Source organism: Cotesia glomerata, linkage group LG4, assembly GCF_020080835.1.
Source record: "Cotesia glomerata isolate CgM1 linkage group LG4, MPM_Cglom_v2.3, whole genome shotgun sequence".
Classification (NCBI taxonomy): domain Eukaryota; kingdom Metazoa; phylum Arthropoda; class Insecta; order Hymenoptera; family Braconidae; genus Cotesia; species Cotesia glomerata.
In genome coordinates, this window is record NC_058161.1 from 20,866,969 (window position 1) to 20,881,341 (window position 14,373).

At 29.6% G+C, this 14,373-nt stretch overlaps 1 protein-coding gene across 2 annotated transcripts in view; it reads left to right on the forward strand.

Moving 5' to 3' along the window:
- LOC123263837 (lachesin-like) overlaps positions 1-14,373 on the forward strand; it is a 61,645-nt gene that overhangs the window by 19,240 nt on the left and 28,032 nt on the right. For both annotated transcript variants that reach the window (XM_044726868.1, XM_044726869.1), the window contains exon 2: positions 13,356-13,453. In XM_044726868.1, the coding sequence (XP_044582803.1) occupies positions 13,356-13,453 (98 nt within the window). The remainder of the gene's footprint in view (positions 1-13,355; positions 13,454-14,373) is intronic.

Here is a 14,373-nt window from a genome sequence, read left to right on the forward strand (position 1 = left end):
TCCAAAGAGTATCCTTGCCATTAAATTTCGTGAAAATTTGAATCGATTCGGTTAGCTAGATTTTGAGAAATCTCAAAAATAAAATTTTCAAAAAATCGTTTTTTTGGAATAACTTCTAACTAAACGGCTTCACCAATCAATTCTAAAAACTAATCAGCTCGTGAACTTGAAAAATCACGTCGATTGCCACCAGTCCCATCAAAATCGGTTGATTAGTTCGAGAGTTATCGAAAACGAAAAATTTCGAAAAAAGTGTTTTTTTTTCACATAACTTCGAGATTTCTTTTCGGATCGTTTTTAACAAAATAAAATAATAATTAGAGCTCAAAAAATCACGTCGATCGCCACCAAGAACGTGGAAATTGGTTGATTGGTTCGTGAGTTATCGTTGTCGAAAAAATTCGGAAAAAGAGAATTTTTTTAATTTCTCTAAGATTTTCAGTTCGATCAGTTTGTGTTCAAAAGTATATCATAGATTTCAAAAAAACTGCGTGGAATTCTGCCAACCGCATGAAAATCGATTCATTCATTTAGAAATTATTGCAGTTAAAAAATACTGTTCTATTAAACTTCTATCAGACTTTTGAGCTCGAAGAGCTCAAAAGCATATAAAAGCTATTTCTTTGAGCTCGGAGAGCTCAAAATAACACACAAATAATATTTTTGAGCTCGAAGAGCTCAGAAACGTCATAAGTGCAATTTCAAGCGTTTAGGTATGGAATTGGCGGGAAGTTGCAGGGATGGCCTTTAGGGTCAACCGTTTTCCAGATTTTTTTCTGTGCAGATACGAGAAAAAAAGATCGTTCAGCGTTAAATGGAATTGTTGCATTTTTATCAAAAATTCAAATCAAAAGTTAATGCTTTTTCCACAAATACGATAAATTTATTTAAAGAATTGTTACACGATACAAAGTGCTGTTTAATTCATTTTGGTCTCGGTTTATTCGACACGTTCTCGAGTCTCCGGATATGGAAGTAAAAATAAACGGGTGATTATATCACGGAGGAAGATTAAATGCCGTCATCGACGTGAATAACTACCCGATATATATATTTCCGAGTTTTAACGACAAGGAAATTAAAAAATAAACGTAGAAATTTTTTTTCTTATTTTATTTTCACTGGGATGTAAATATTTTAGATAAGATTCTTGTTATAAACTTACTCTTGCCGTCACGCGAGCCACCGTATTTTGCTTTTAAAAGTTATTGAAGACGGTTTGTGGGAATGAACTAAATTAAATGAGTTTGGACGCGGCTTTTGTTGCAGAATAGGACTCAGTAATGAAAAACTTTAATTCTTTAAACTTTTTTTCTATTTTTTAATTTTGTTCAAAAGAAATTTCACGCTCGAGAAAATTTTAATAATTTATTAATTAAAAAAAACGGTGGACCATTTGTTTGCAAACCAAATGCAAAGAATGAGCTCCAATATTGAACCCCTTTAAGTGGATTTTTGATGGTTGCATCTGGACTGTATAAATGCAATATAACATCCTGCTGACTGTCCATATTCCGCTTTAGCTATTCGATATTTTTATGTGCTTCAACTAAGAGTCTCTGGCTCGGTATCACGAGGACTGACCGAGGCTCAAATCAAATTTATCAAGCCCTTTGTCAAGACGTTATTACAAGAGGCTATTAGTGAGGTAATGAAAAAAAAAAAAAAAAAAATTCATCTTGATGTAATTAGCTCGGAAAATTGCTTCTGATAGCTATAAAACAACTTTCAATCTGCAATAAATTAGATTTGGATAGACAATTAGATATTGGACGTGGTTTATCACGGTGATGCGCTTTTTTAATCTTCAGTTTATTTAATCAGCATTTAGGGTAAAAGCTTTGATAATTTATAAAATTTATATAGTAATAATCATAATGAAATTTTTTAAAATCTGGATATTATTATAATTATTATCTATAATATTAAAAGAATAAGAAAAATTTTTTGGCCAATTTATTTGTATGATAAAATGGGTTTTTACGGTTAAATTTGACATCATTGGAAAGGTCTTGACCTGGAGTTGTGCCTTTTTAAGGTTTCATATATTTCATATATTTATATATATCATATATATGTATATATGAAAAAAATTTCAAAAATACATCTGGATACTCAAATGAAAGCTCTCGATGAGGTAACATCCGGATGGGCTTATATCTTTAAAAATGTCAATAGTTAAAAATGTACAATACACTTTAACAAATATCTTGTGAACTATCGGCATTTTTAAAGATATAAGCTCACCCCGACATTACACTCATCAAGAGCTTTCATTTGAGTACCCACTTGCATTTTTGATATATTTTTCATATATACATATATATGATATATATAAATATATGAAATATATGAAAAATTGATGTGGGTACTCAAATGAAAGCTCTTGAAGAGTGTAACATCAGGATGAGCTTATATTTTTAAAAACGTCAATAGTTAAAAAAGTACAATGCAATTTAATAAAATTCATTATTCAATAAAGCAAAATTTTATTTATTTATAGCACACAAGTCACGGCAGTCACATAGTGACTGCAAGGTTTCTAATTATTATTTCTTAACTATAAACTTAAAATTTTTCCATTAATAATTATTATAATAATATAAAAGCAGCAGTGAATAAATATTTATAACAGATCTATTATCTAGCTCATTAAAGGTTACTTGGTAATTTAAATCCACCCTCACGGCACTTTGTCTCAATCGTGAACCCTTCTGTTTCGCCAGGCCACGCTCACTTGGTTCCCTCCGACTCTACCGGCAATATCTAATCTGTATATACCAAGTCGAAATCTAGTTTCAGAGTTGCTTAAGCGACAACTATCTTGACACATTCAATCTATCTGAACTTTATTTATCTTCTGAGTAAGAGGATTACCTTTTCATGTTTCTATAACTAGTCACCAGTTATTAATTCTCTATTCCCTATTTCAAAATTAAATTAACTTCAATATAATTATTGTTTATAATTATTAAATTATGTATTGTATCAACATCAGTATCAATTGGTCAGATATTGCCAAGATTTATGGAAAAAAAGTAACAGTTTGTCTCAAATTGACCCATCAGTGTTAATTGTCGAGAAAATAAATTAAAGCAATGCACGCAACTTACGATACATTACACAGGTGGAAGCAAAAGTGGAAGGTGGAATGTAAAATATGTTGTCGGAGCATGTGAAACGATACAATCGTTTTTTTATTTTATTTTTGAGCCTAACCCACTGCAAGAGTAAAAGCTCTGACTGGATTGCTGGAATTTTTTTTTTTGTAACTTTTATTTAAAGTTTTTTTTGCTCCTATTCAGGCAATTACTAATAGTCCGCCGTGCAATTAGATTTATTGGTGTTTTATAATTTGACGACGAGAGTGGTCCAATGCCAGGAGGATTTACGAGGACGTTGCACTCTTTTCGCCGGGGTACGGGTTTAGTGCTTGCTGGCAAGCCTATATAAGCCCCTTGACACGCTGGTGTAAGAGTTTAAAAGAGGAAAAAGTACGGGAGGGTTATATTAACTATCATGAGATTTAAAACCGCAAATCCAATATTCTATCCTATTTTTTCATCCATGTTAAATCCCTATCACTACCTCGGATGCAAATAAAATAAAGAGTAGTATATATAAAAAAAAAAAGTTTTTTTTCAATTTTAGTTAAGGGGCTTCCATACACAGAAAGAAAAATTTCTTGACTGGAGAACAAAATTCTTGGCTCAAGAAAATTTGTCGGGTGTCTGAAGGAAGACCGAAGTTGTGTTGGCCGAAGTTAAAATTTTTCTAAATTCTATTTTTGGTGGAAGTCATTTTTTCTTATCATAAATACTTGATACAATAAATTTTTATATTGGATCAAGATTTTTGGATACTTAAGAGAAGCAGCGCCACCTACTTCAGCTGAGAAAAAAATTTTCTCACCTTGAGAAAATTTTTCTCGAGAATATTTGATACCCATTTTATATTATTTTACCGTGCAATTATACATATTGAATGAAAAAAGATGATGAAATATTATTTGATCTTGCCATTTCACATGTTAATCAATAAAAATATTAATTAAAATTAACTTCTATCTTTATATTTAATTTTTTGGAGCAAGACAGAAATTTTCTCAAGACAAGAAAATTACTTCTATCAAGAACTTAATTTTTTGGAGCTCGAGGCTGAATTTTCTCAAAACAACAAGATTTTCGTGACTTAAATAAATTATCTTGGATCAAGATATGTATTTCTTAAAGTAAGAGAATTAATTTTGTTGGAATAAGTGAAATTGCTTCTCAAAAAAACATTTTTTCTTCGCCCATCGAATGAAAAGTTACTAGGAGAAAAAAATCGATTTTCTTATTATATAAAAAAAATTATCTTTACAAATTAGTAAAATATAAACGTTTCGTAATAAATTTAAATTAAATTAGAATGAATTAGAAAAATTTTTTAATTTTAGCCATTTTTCCATTTTGCATGGAATGTCCCTTTAAATAAAAGTCAATAAAATAATTTTAGATGAGATCCAGTTAATCCAAACGATTTGTTATCATTACACCGTCGGAGACAGATATAAAAAGATATCTAATCAATTCTGAGAGTGTCATCCCTGGAATATATTTTTTACTTAACCCAATAACAACACACCTGTGTCCCCATCTATCAAATTACTCTTCATCTTGTATCAAATTCGTTTAGCTGACAAAAAAAAAAAAAAAAAAAATTTAATCACGTCCTTTGGGATCGACATAAGTGTTAAATAAAATTTAATACATATATCATGACCGTGTATGACACTTTGAGCGCGGAAAAAATATTAAATCTAAACTCAAAAGCAAAGAGAATTTATTATTAAGTCACTCGGGTATTTCAACGGTTAATTTAATACGACACGAGATACTTTGACCTTCTGAATAATTGTTATTATTATCATTATTCTTGTTACTAAAATTTTAATAGTAATAATTATAAAATTATGGTTGTTATTATTGGTATTGACATGTGTCAATATGAAGAATATTATTATTATTATTAAAACCGCAAAATTTCTCCGATATTAATAATAATTAGCAACTTTGCAGTCACTTTGTGACAGCCGAGATTTGTGAACTATAAATAAATAAAATTTTGATTTATTAAATAATGACTTTTGTTAAATTGCAATGTACTTTCTTAACTATTGACGTTTCTGAATATATAAACTCATTTTGATGTTACACTTATTAAGAGCTTTCATTTGAGTACCCACATGCATTTTTCATATATTTGTCATATATACATATATATATGATATACATAAATATATGAAATATTTAGAAATACTGATGTGGGTAATCAAATGAAAGGTCTTGATGAGTGTAACATCGGGATGAGCTTATATCCTAAAAAATGTCAATAGTTCACGAGATACAAGGTAATTTCTTAATTATTGACGTTTTTAAAGATATAAGCTCACTTTGATGTTACGCTTATCAAAAGCTTTCATTTGAGTACCCACATGCATTTTTGATATATTTTTTATATATACATATATATAATATATAAAATATATGAAAAATTGATGTGGGTACTCAAATGAAAGGACTTGATGAGTGTAACATCGGATGAGTTTATATCTTTAAAAATGTCAACAATTCATGAGATACAAGGTCATTACTTAATTATTGACGTTTTTAAAGATATAAGCTCATTTTGATGTTACGCTCATCAAAAGCTTTCATTTGAGTACCCACATGCATTTCTGATATATTTTTCATATATACATATATATAATATATAAAATATATGAAAAATTGATGTAGGTACTCAAATGAAAGGTCTTGATGAGTGTAACATCGGGATGAGTTGATATCTTTAAAAATATCAATAGTTCACGAGATACAATCTCTTATTATTTCTGGTTATTTCTTAATTATGTATCTAGAGATAGAGCATTTTCGGAAGCAACCGCAATACTTATTATCATACATTGACTATTGGTGGAAACAATACCAAATTTCACCATAAAAACCCATTTTATCATATAAATAGACTGGCCACAAAATTATGCTGATTCTTTTAATAATATTGATAATAATAATTTAAAGTTTTATTTAAATTTAATTATTATTTTGTAGTTTTAAAGGTGATTAAACAAGATAGTACTTACAAAAAGCCCAAAGGATAATTGTATAAAAATATTTGATTGAATTTAGTCATATAAATAGTTGGAAGTTAATTAAAAAAGATGAAATCCACGCTCATACCGTACTAACAACTTTAAAACATTATAATTTGCAGTATTTAAATTAGTATTAGTCATCGTAGTTGTACTTGTACTTTGGGTTGTACCAGTGTGGAGCTCTCGACGGTTAGCGTAACGAGAAATAGTTTAAATTGGGTCATGAGTGGCCGCCCATTTATATTTACTCGTGTTCAGTCCACAAAATCACTCTTCAGAAAGGATTTTCAGTAGCAAAGGAAAAATTAAACTGTCAATATTTAATTTTTTTCCCCTGATTATTCCACCGGCTAAATCATTTATTAATGGTATTAATTAAAAGTACTACATTAAATGTTTACACAATCCAATTAGCTATTAATTTGAAATTTGATAACCGCAATAAACATTGATCTGTGATCAAGAGTAATGAGAGATTATTCGGAGTATTTGATGAGTAATTAATATACTAGTAACCTTGCAGTCACAAGTTATAAAATAATGACTTGTGTTAAATTGCTCTGCACTTTTTTAACTATTGACGTTTTCAAAGATATAAGCTCATCCTGACGTTACTCTCATCAAGAGCTTTCATTTGAGTACCCACATGCATTTTTGATATATTTCTCATATATACATATATATAATAAATATAAATATATAAAATATATGAAAAATTGATGTGGGTACTCAAATAAAAGGTCTCGATGAGTATAATGTTATGGTGAGCTTATATCTTTAAAAATGTCAATAGTTCACAAGATTGACGGTCATTTCTTAATTACTGACATTTCTAAAGTTATAAGCTCATCTCGATGTTACACTCATCAAGAGCTTTCATTTGAGTACCCACATGCATTTTTGATATATTTTTCATATATACATATATATAAATATATAAAATGAATGAATAATTGATGTGGGTACTCAAATGAAAGGTCTTGATGAGTGTAACATCAGAATGAGCTTATTTCTTAAAAAATGTCAATAGTTCACGAGATATAAGGTCATTTCATAATTATGCATCTAGAGATAGAGTATTTTCGATATAAATCCACTGGACACAAAATTTTTCTTATTCATCAAAAGTCAACACCTAGCCTATCAATTGGGAAGATGTAATTAATTAAAAAGCGTCTGCCTAGCGGATATAAACATAAATAGTTGATGTCTAGTGACTGGAGCATCCGATTGCCTGTTTAGTTATCGCCTAAAATTGATGAGTCCAGGCGACGACAAGTTTAGATGCGTGCTAACCAGTAATCTACCCGGCTCCCCGACACATGACAGATTAATCAGTGATTTAAGGTCCCGGAGAATTAAAATTATAACGCCCTTGATACCTTGATACCACTAAAATAGTCAGAAGATAGATAACAAATTCCCCCTTTTTGCAAATTTAAAGACATAGAGGCAATAAACTTAAGACTATTACAAATGGCGGGTTAGGTCTGATAATCGAGATACCGAAGAGGACTAGGTATGGCTTTGATGTTGGCAAGTCATGGCTCATCGCAGATCTCAGGAAGGGAACAAGCAAGGATAATCGCGTTTGGGTGATGGCTCACCGATCAAATCATGTCTCAAGCCGACTTGAATTGCCATACAAGTTAACTCCGAGTCCAGTCTCAATCGGTTGATATTGATCGTGTGTATAATCTCGGGACACTACAGCTCTACTACACAGCATAGCTGGACGTTATTACAGAGTAGTTTCGGCGACCCATTCTACCACTACAAAACACTGTTATTGCACTGAATAATCCACCAGAACCGCCGTCCATACACCACGGATTTACAATTCATATCCGAATCAGTATTACCGTCTTCGTCTTATTCCGTTCAAGAGATAATGTCTTCCTTTAGCTGCTCTATTTACGAGAATCATCTGAATAACTTAAGATGATCCGTTTAACCGTGATTTATTATTATCGTCAAGAGAACGTTAATTTTCTATTACACAGAAAAAAAGGTTTAGAGCCAAGAAAATATTTTTCTTCCTAATTATTTTCTTGAGCAAAAAAAATTTTTTTTTGACAAGAAATTTCACTTATTCCAACAAAATTAATTCTCTTGCTTTAGAAATATGTATCTTGATCCAAGAAAATTTATTTAAGTCAAGAAAATCTTGTTTTTTTGAGAAAATTCAGCCTCGAGCTCCAAAAAATTAAGTTCTTGATAGAAGTTAATTTTCTTGTCTTGAGAAAATTTCTCTCTTGCTCCAAAAAATTAAATATAAAGATAGAAGTTAATTTTCATTAATATTTTTTTTGATTAACATGTCAAATGACAAGATCAAATAATATTTCATCATTTTTTTTCATTCAATATGTACAATTGCACGGTAAAATAAAGTAAAATGGGTATATTCTCGCGAAAAATTTTCTCAAGGTGAGAAAATTTTTTTCTCAGCTGAAGTAGGTGACGCTGCTCCCCTAAAGTATCTAAAAATCTTGATCAAATATAAAAATTTATTGTATCAAGTATTTCGCGTGCTTAAAGGTAAAAGGACTTATAGCTAAGGGTTAATAGGGATTTGTGCTGAAAGGGCGTATAAAAAAATTTTTTTTTACCATTCGGTTTGAAATTGTCTGAAACGTAAACATCTGTGAAAAAAAAAAGTTGGTATCCTAAAGCTGAAAGGGCGCATCTCAAGACATACGCCCTTTCACCTTTAAGAAAAGTACTACTTAAAAGTAAAAGGGCGCATAAAAAAAAATTGTATTTTTTGTACCAAATGTTAAATAATAGTTTCACAAGACAAGTTATACTCAAATAAGAGCTTCATATACAAAGCTTGATATAAACAAATAGAAAAGAAACCAATCAAAAACAAATTACGTAAAAATTAAGTAATAAAAAAAAATCACAATGACTGATAACATTGAAATATTTTGAAATTTCCCGTTTTAATCGCCCTATTGAATATTACTACTGGTGCCGTTGACAGAACAGTTGTTTCGGCATGATCAAGCATCCAGAATGCAAATTTTATAAAAACTATTTCTTAAAATAAATAATTTAACGTTTATAACATTGACATTTTGACCATTTTTAGTTATTTTTTTTAAGTTAAAATTGCAATTGAACTATTTTCAGGCAATGTGTAGTACAACTGACTTATGTACGTTATTTGATCAAGAATATCAATTAGTGAAATCTACCTTCCATTTCGGGTTTGGCCGAATGGCGTTTTTTGGATATATTTTTTTTTTTAACTTAAAAAAAATTGTATTGTTGAGGTTTTACGCCGCTACTACCATAGAAAGCTTTTTTTCATATTTTTAAACTACGATTATGTTCTTTTGTAAACTGGTCGAAAAAAAAATTATACGCCCTTTCACCTTTAGACCACCAAAATTTCGAATTCTTAAAAGTAAAAGGGCGTATAATTAAAGACATACGCCCTTTTACCTTTATAATTTTTTTTTTCAATTTTAAGCTCAGAATGTGTCTACTACTCGATTGGTAATAAAAAAAAAATATGCGCCCTTTTACCTTTGCAAAGGTAAAAGGACGCATAAATTATTATAAGCCCTTTTACCTTTAGGCACGCGATTTATGATAATAAGAAAAAATGACTGGCACCAAGAATAGAATTTAAAGAAAAATTTTAACTTCGGCAAACACAACTTCGGTCTTCCTTCAGACACCCGACAAATTTTCTTGAGCCAAGAATTTTGTTCTCCCGTCAAGAAATTTTTGTTTCTGTGTATGTTTTAGAGTTGGTTATTTTTATGACGTTAGAGAACTTGCATTAACTCAATGTCAATAAAAATTGATTTTTATATATGAAATATATAACAAAAATGCATGTGGTTACTTAAATGAAAGCTCTTGATGAGCGTAACATTAGGATGAGCTTATATCTTCATAAATGTCAATGGTTAAGAAAGTACAGTACACTTTAACGAAAGTCATTATATAATTTAGCAAAATTTTGATTTTAATTGATAAAAAAAAATTAGCTTTTAAAAAATACAAAAAATATAAATTTTTATCTCTGAACCTGTCAGAAAAATTGTAAAAAGCTCAAAAAAATTTTCATATCAATTACTCTTACAAATGATTAGCTTACAAAAACGTAAAAACGTTTTTTTTTTTCTGTCCCAATCAAAAAGAAACCTCGAACAGTTCGTTTAGAAATTGACCGTTTCCTTTTGCGCTTTTTCCTCCGTAAATTTAAAACATAGCCCTCTCGTGATGACCTTTGACACCTGAAAAAAAAAATCTGGTATTCACGGTCCGCTAGTTCGACCGCAATTACGGTAGCTGGGGTGACAAAAAAACGGTATGTTAAAATCAATGACGAAGAAGTGAAAAAAAGGTTAAAAAACTTTGAACAATTGACTGGGCGGTTTTCCCAGAGACATTTTATAGATTTTTGATAACTTGTATCGAATCGAGTGAACAAATATTGAACGAGATTTATTCCAGATCGAGATTCTTTGACATCGGTGACATAATGTGCATGAAATATCCGTCCTTTTTACGGATGATGTAGATTCAGTTGTCTGTCCTTTTATTTTGAGAGGACAAGAGCACTGAAAAGAGATGAGACTCTTAACTTAGTTCCACTTGAGTTGATCATACTGCGAGTTGTTCAAGATCCTGCTGAGCAAAATAGAACGAATCACAAGGCTGGGCACGTTCGCATATTACCCATTCCTCGATACAACCTCCGGGGCGCCCCTCTGCTACTTTATACAACCTTCTAGCTTCCATTTCAACCCGTACCTTCTCTAACAAATAAACCCTATCAATTCTCTGTAATCGACAAATTTTTCTGCGTACTTCTTAGATCAGCTTTCATTAGTTATATCAAATTAAATATTCATCTTCAATTTGTTTCAAGCAATAATGTAATTCTTTAATGTACCTTAAACGGAAAACTTGAATGTTCTGTGATTTGTTTTTTTTTTTTTTTTTTTTTTTAGCTTAATAAAAGTTACTGAAAAAAATAATTTTTTTAAGAATGAATTTTCCCGGGGAATTTTTCTAAAATACAGTTTTCAGAACCTCGTGATGCCATTAGAATTGTTGAGTAGCGCTACCGCACGGCGAAATTTTAAAATATTTGTTGGCATTGTCAGTTTTAAAAACAAAAATTTACAGACGTTTTGTATATATGAAAAATATATCAAAAATGCATGTGGGTACTTAAATGAAAGCTCTTGATGAGTGTAACATCAAGATGAGCTTACACGGAAAAAAAAAATATTGCTACTGGACCCATCTACTAGAGAGCTACTCGTAGAGCGCTACGACTGCAAAACGTTTTTCTACAGTAGCAATACGGTATGGCTCCGGTAGGAATACTTTAGTTAGCTAGAATCGCTAACTACATTTTTCAACGGCGCCATCTAACATAACACATACACACGTACCAATATCTATTAACTGAATAACAATATTTATAAATAATGATTTCAATGCATAATAATATTTATAAACAATAATTTCAAAAATTATATTTATTAATTGATGAATTTGAAATGATTTATTTAATTTTAATTGAATAAAAAAATTAAATTAACTGACATAAAAAGGTCAATAAAAAATTTTGATAATTATAATAAATTATAATTTAAATAAAAACATGGTTCCATATTATTTATCACTAATAAATATAATTGAAAATTAATTTAGCAGATATTTAATAATTTTTAGAATTTTTTTAACGAATAAATTATGGTAAAAAAAATTAAAAAAAAATGACATGTAGAAATTTTAAAAAATCATAAATGCAATTTTTTAAAAATAATTTTTCAGAAAAAAATTTATTTGTTAAATAAAATTAAAAAATTATAAAGTGACTGTTAACTTTAACGTCATTAAATAATATTATAATCAGAAGTTTGACAATTTAAAAAAAATAATAAATAAATATACGAAAATAACAATTAAAAAAAAATGTCTAAAAATTAGAAAAAAAACTTTCAATATAATTTTTTTATTTTAACTAAGTTTAAATTTGTTTAAAAATAAAAAAAAAAAAACATAAGCTATGCACTAATTTATGAGTTATCCATTACTATAAAATTAATTTATTACTCGATATAATAAATAAATTTGCATCAATCCATAAATGATATATTATTTGGTGGTCATCATTGAATTCACGATAAACAAAACAAATGTTTTTGAGGTTATGAAATATGTCAACATACAAGACTGCGCGCGAAATCTGAGACTACAGCAAGGTGTTTACTGCTCTCAGCAATCCCGTTTGGCTCTTCCAGCAATACGGTTTAGCTATTTTAGCTAACTAACGTATAGGTATACGTCAGAGTGATCTACTAGATGGCTCTAGTAAGAATCTAACAGTTAGTAAAGTGGAGATAGCTATAGTAGCATTATAATATGGCTCTGAGAGCGATATTTTTTTTTCCGTGTATATCTTTAAAAATTAAGATAACTTAACTTAAAATAACTTAGTAATTAAGAAATGACCTTGGATTTTGAGAACTATTGACATTTTTAAAGATATAAGCTCATCCTGATGTTACACTCATCAAGACCTTTCATTTGAGTACCCACTCGCATTTTTTATATATTTTTCATATATACATATATATATTATATATAAATATATAAAATATATGAAAAATTGATGTGGGTACTCGAATAAAAGCTCATGATGAGTGTAACATCGGGATGAGCTTATATCATTAAAAAATGTCAATAAATCACAAGATACAAGGTCATTTCTTAATTATGTATCCTAGAAACAAAATTTTTCTTATTCTCTTAAGAATATAGAATTTTAGAAGTATTCTTTTGAACTTCAAACTCTTTAACGACTTTGACTCCCTAAAGCTAGCAGAATTGAGGGAATTTTTCTATTTTTTACTGTAAAGTCCGAACCGTTTGATATTAAATGCACGCAGAGTATCAAAACACACATAAAAAAGAAATTCGAAGTCGGTTTTAGCGCTGGTAAATGAAGAGCTGGCATAATCCTAGCCCGACCCGCTTACCCAAACCCCCGTAAATTCACCGAGTTGCTCAGTTGTATATATATATATATATATATATATATGTATCCGCTATTTCGGAAACTTTTTGGTTTTGTTCTACACTTGTACTTCCTCTAGAAAAGAAAAACTTTAAACCAATAATTAACAGCATTTTCTCATTTTTAATTATAAATCATAAATTATAATTATAATTTCAGATTTACCGAGGTTTGGAAAACCACTCAACAATCTCACCATTTCAGTCGGCCGCGAGGCTATTTTTACTTGCATCGTCGAGAATCTAGGTCCTTACAAGGTATTTTAATTTAACAATTTTATAATCAATACTTTTATTAAAATTCTGTAATTTTTTACACAGAAAAAAAGGTTTACTTGAGCCAAGAAAATATTTTTCTTCCTAATTATTTTCTTGAGCGAAAAAAAATTTTTTTTTCACAAGAAATTTCACCTATTCCAACAAAATTCATTCTCTTGCTTCAAGAAATACGTATCTTGATCCAAAAAAATTTATTTAAGTCAAGAAAATCTTGTTTTTTTGAGAAAATTCAGCCTCGAGCTCCAAAAAATTAAGTTCTTGATAGAAGTTAATTTTCTTGTCTTGAGAAAATTTCTCTTTTGCTCCAAAAAATTAAATATAAAGATAGAAGTTAATTTTTGCACGACTCATGATGTGAAGCATCAGAGAGTGCTTTACGATCGAAAAATTTTTTTCGCCTCATTTTAGCAACTATTTTTAGTATTATAGCCTTGTTAGTTCACGGAATCAAGATATTTTGCATACTATTGTCGAGATAATTTAATGGAGATTAATTCCATACTTTCTAAAAATTGATTTACTGCAATAGAAACGGAAAAAAACATCAAAATAGGTCAAAAAATTTTCCTGTCCGTCATGTATGAAACCCCGGAAACACTGTAACTTGTGAAAATATCAATTATTTGAGTTAAATTTTTTTTTTTAAAATTCTAATCGACGATTGTAGGTCACTGAATGCGAATGGTTAATTAATTCAGTGTCGTTTAATTACAATTAATAAAAAACGAAAACTACAAGACTGTATATCTATATATATCCATGTAAAATTAACATGGATGGTGATATATCTCTATCTATAGATATTATGTACATTTTATTCCACCAGGGGCGCTTGTGCAGTACCTTCCTACTACAGCTGTTTTTTCGGCAATTAATTTTGAACGACTTAAGTTTTTTTT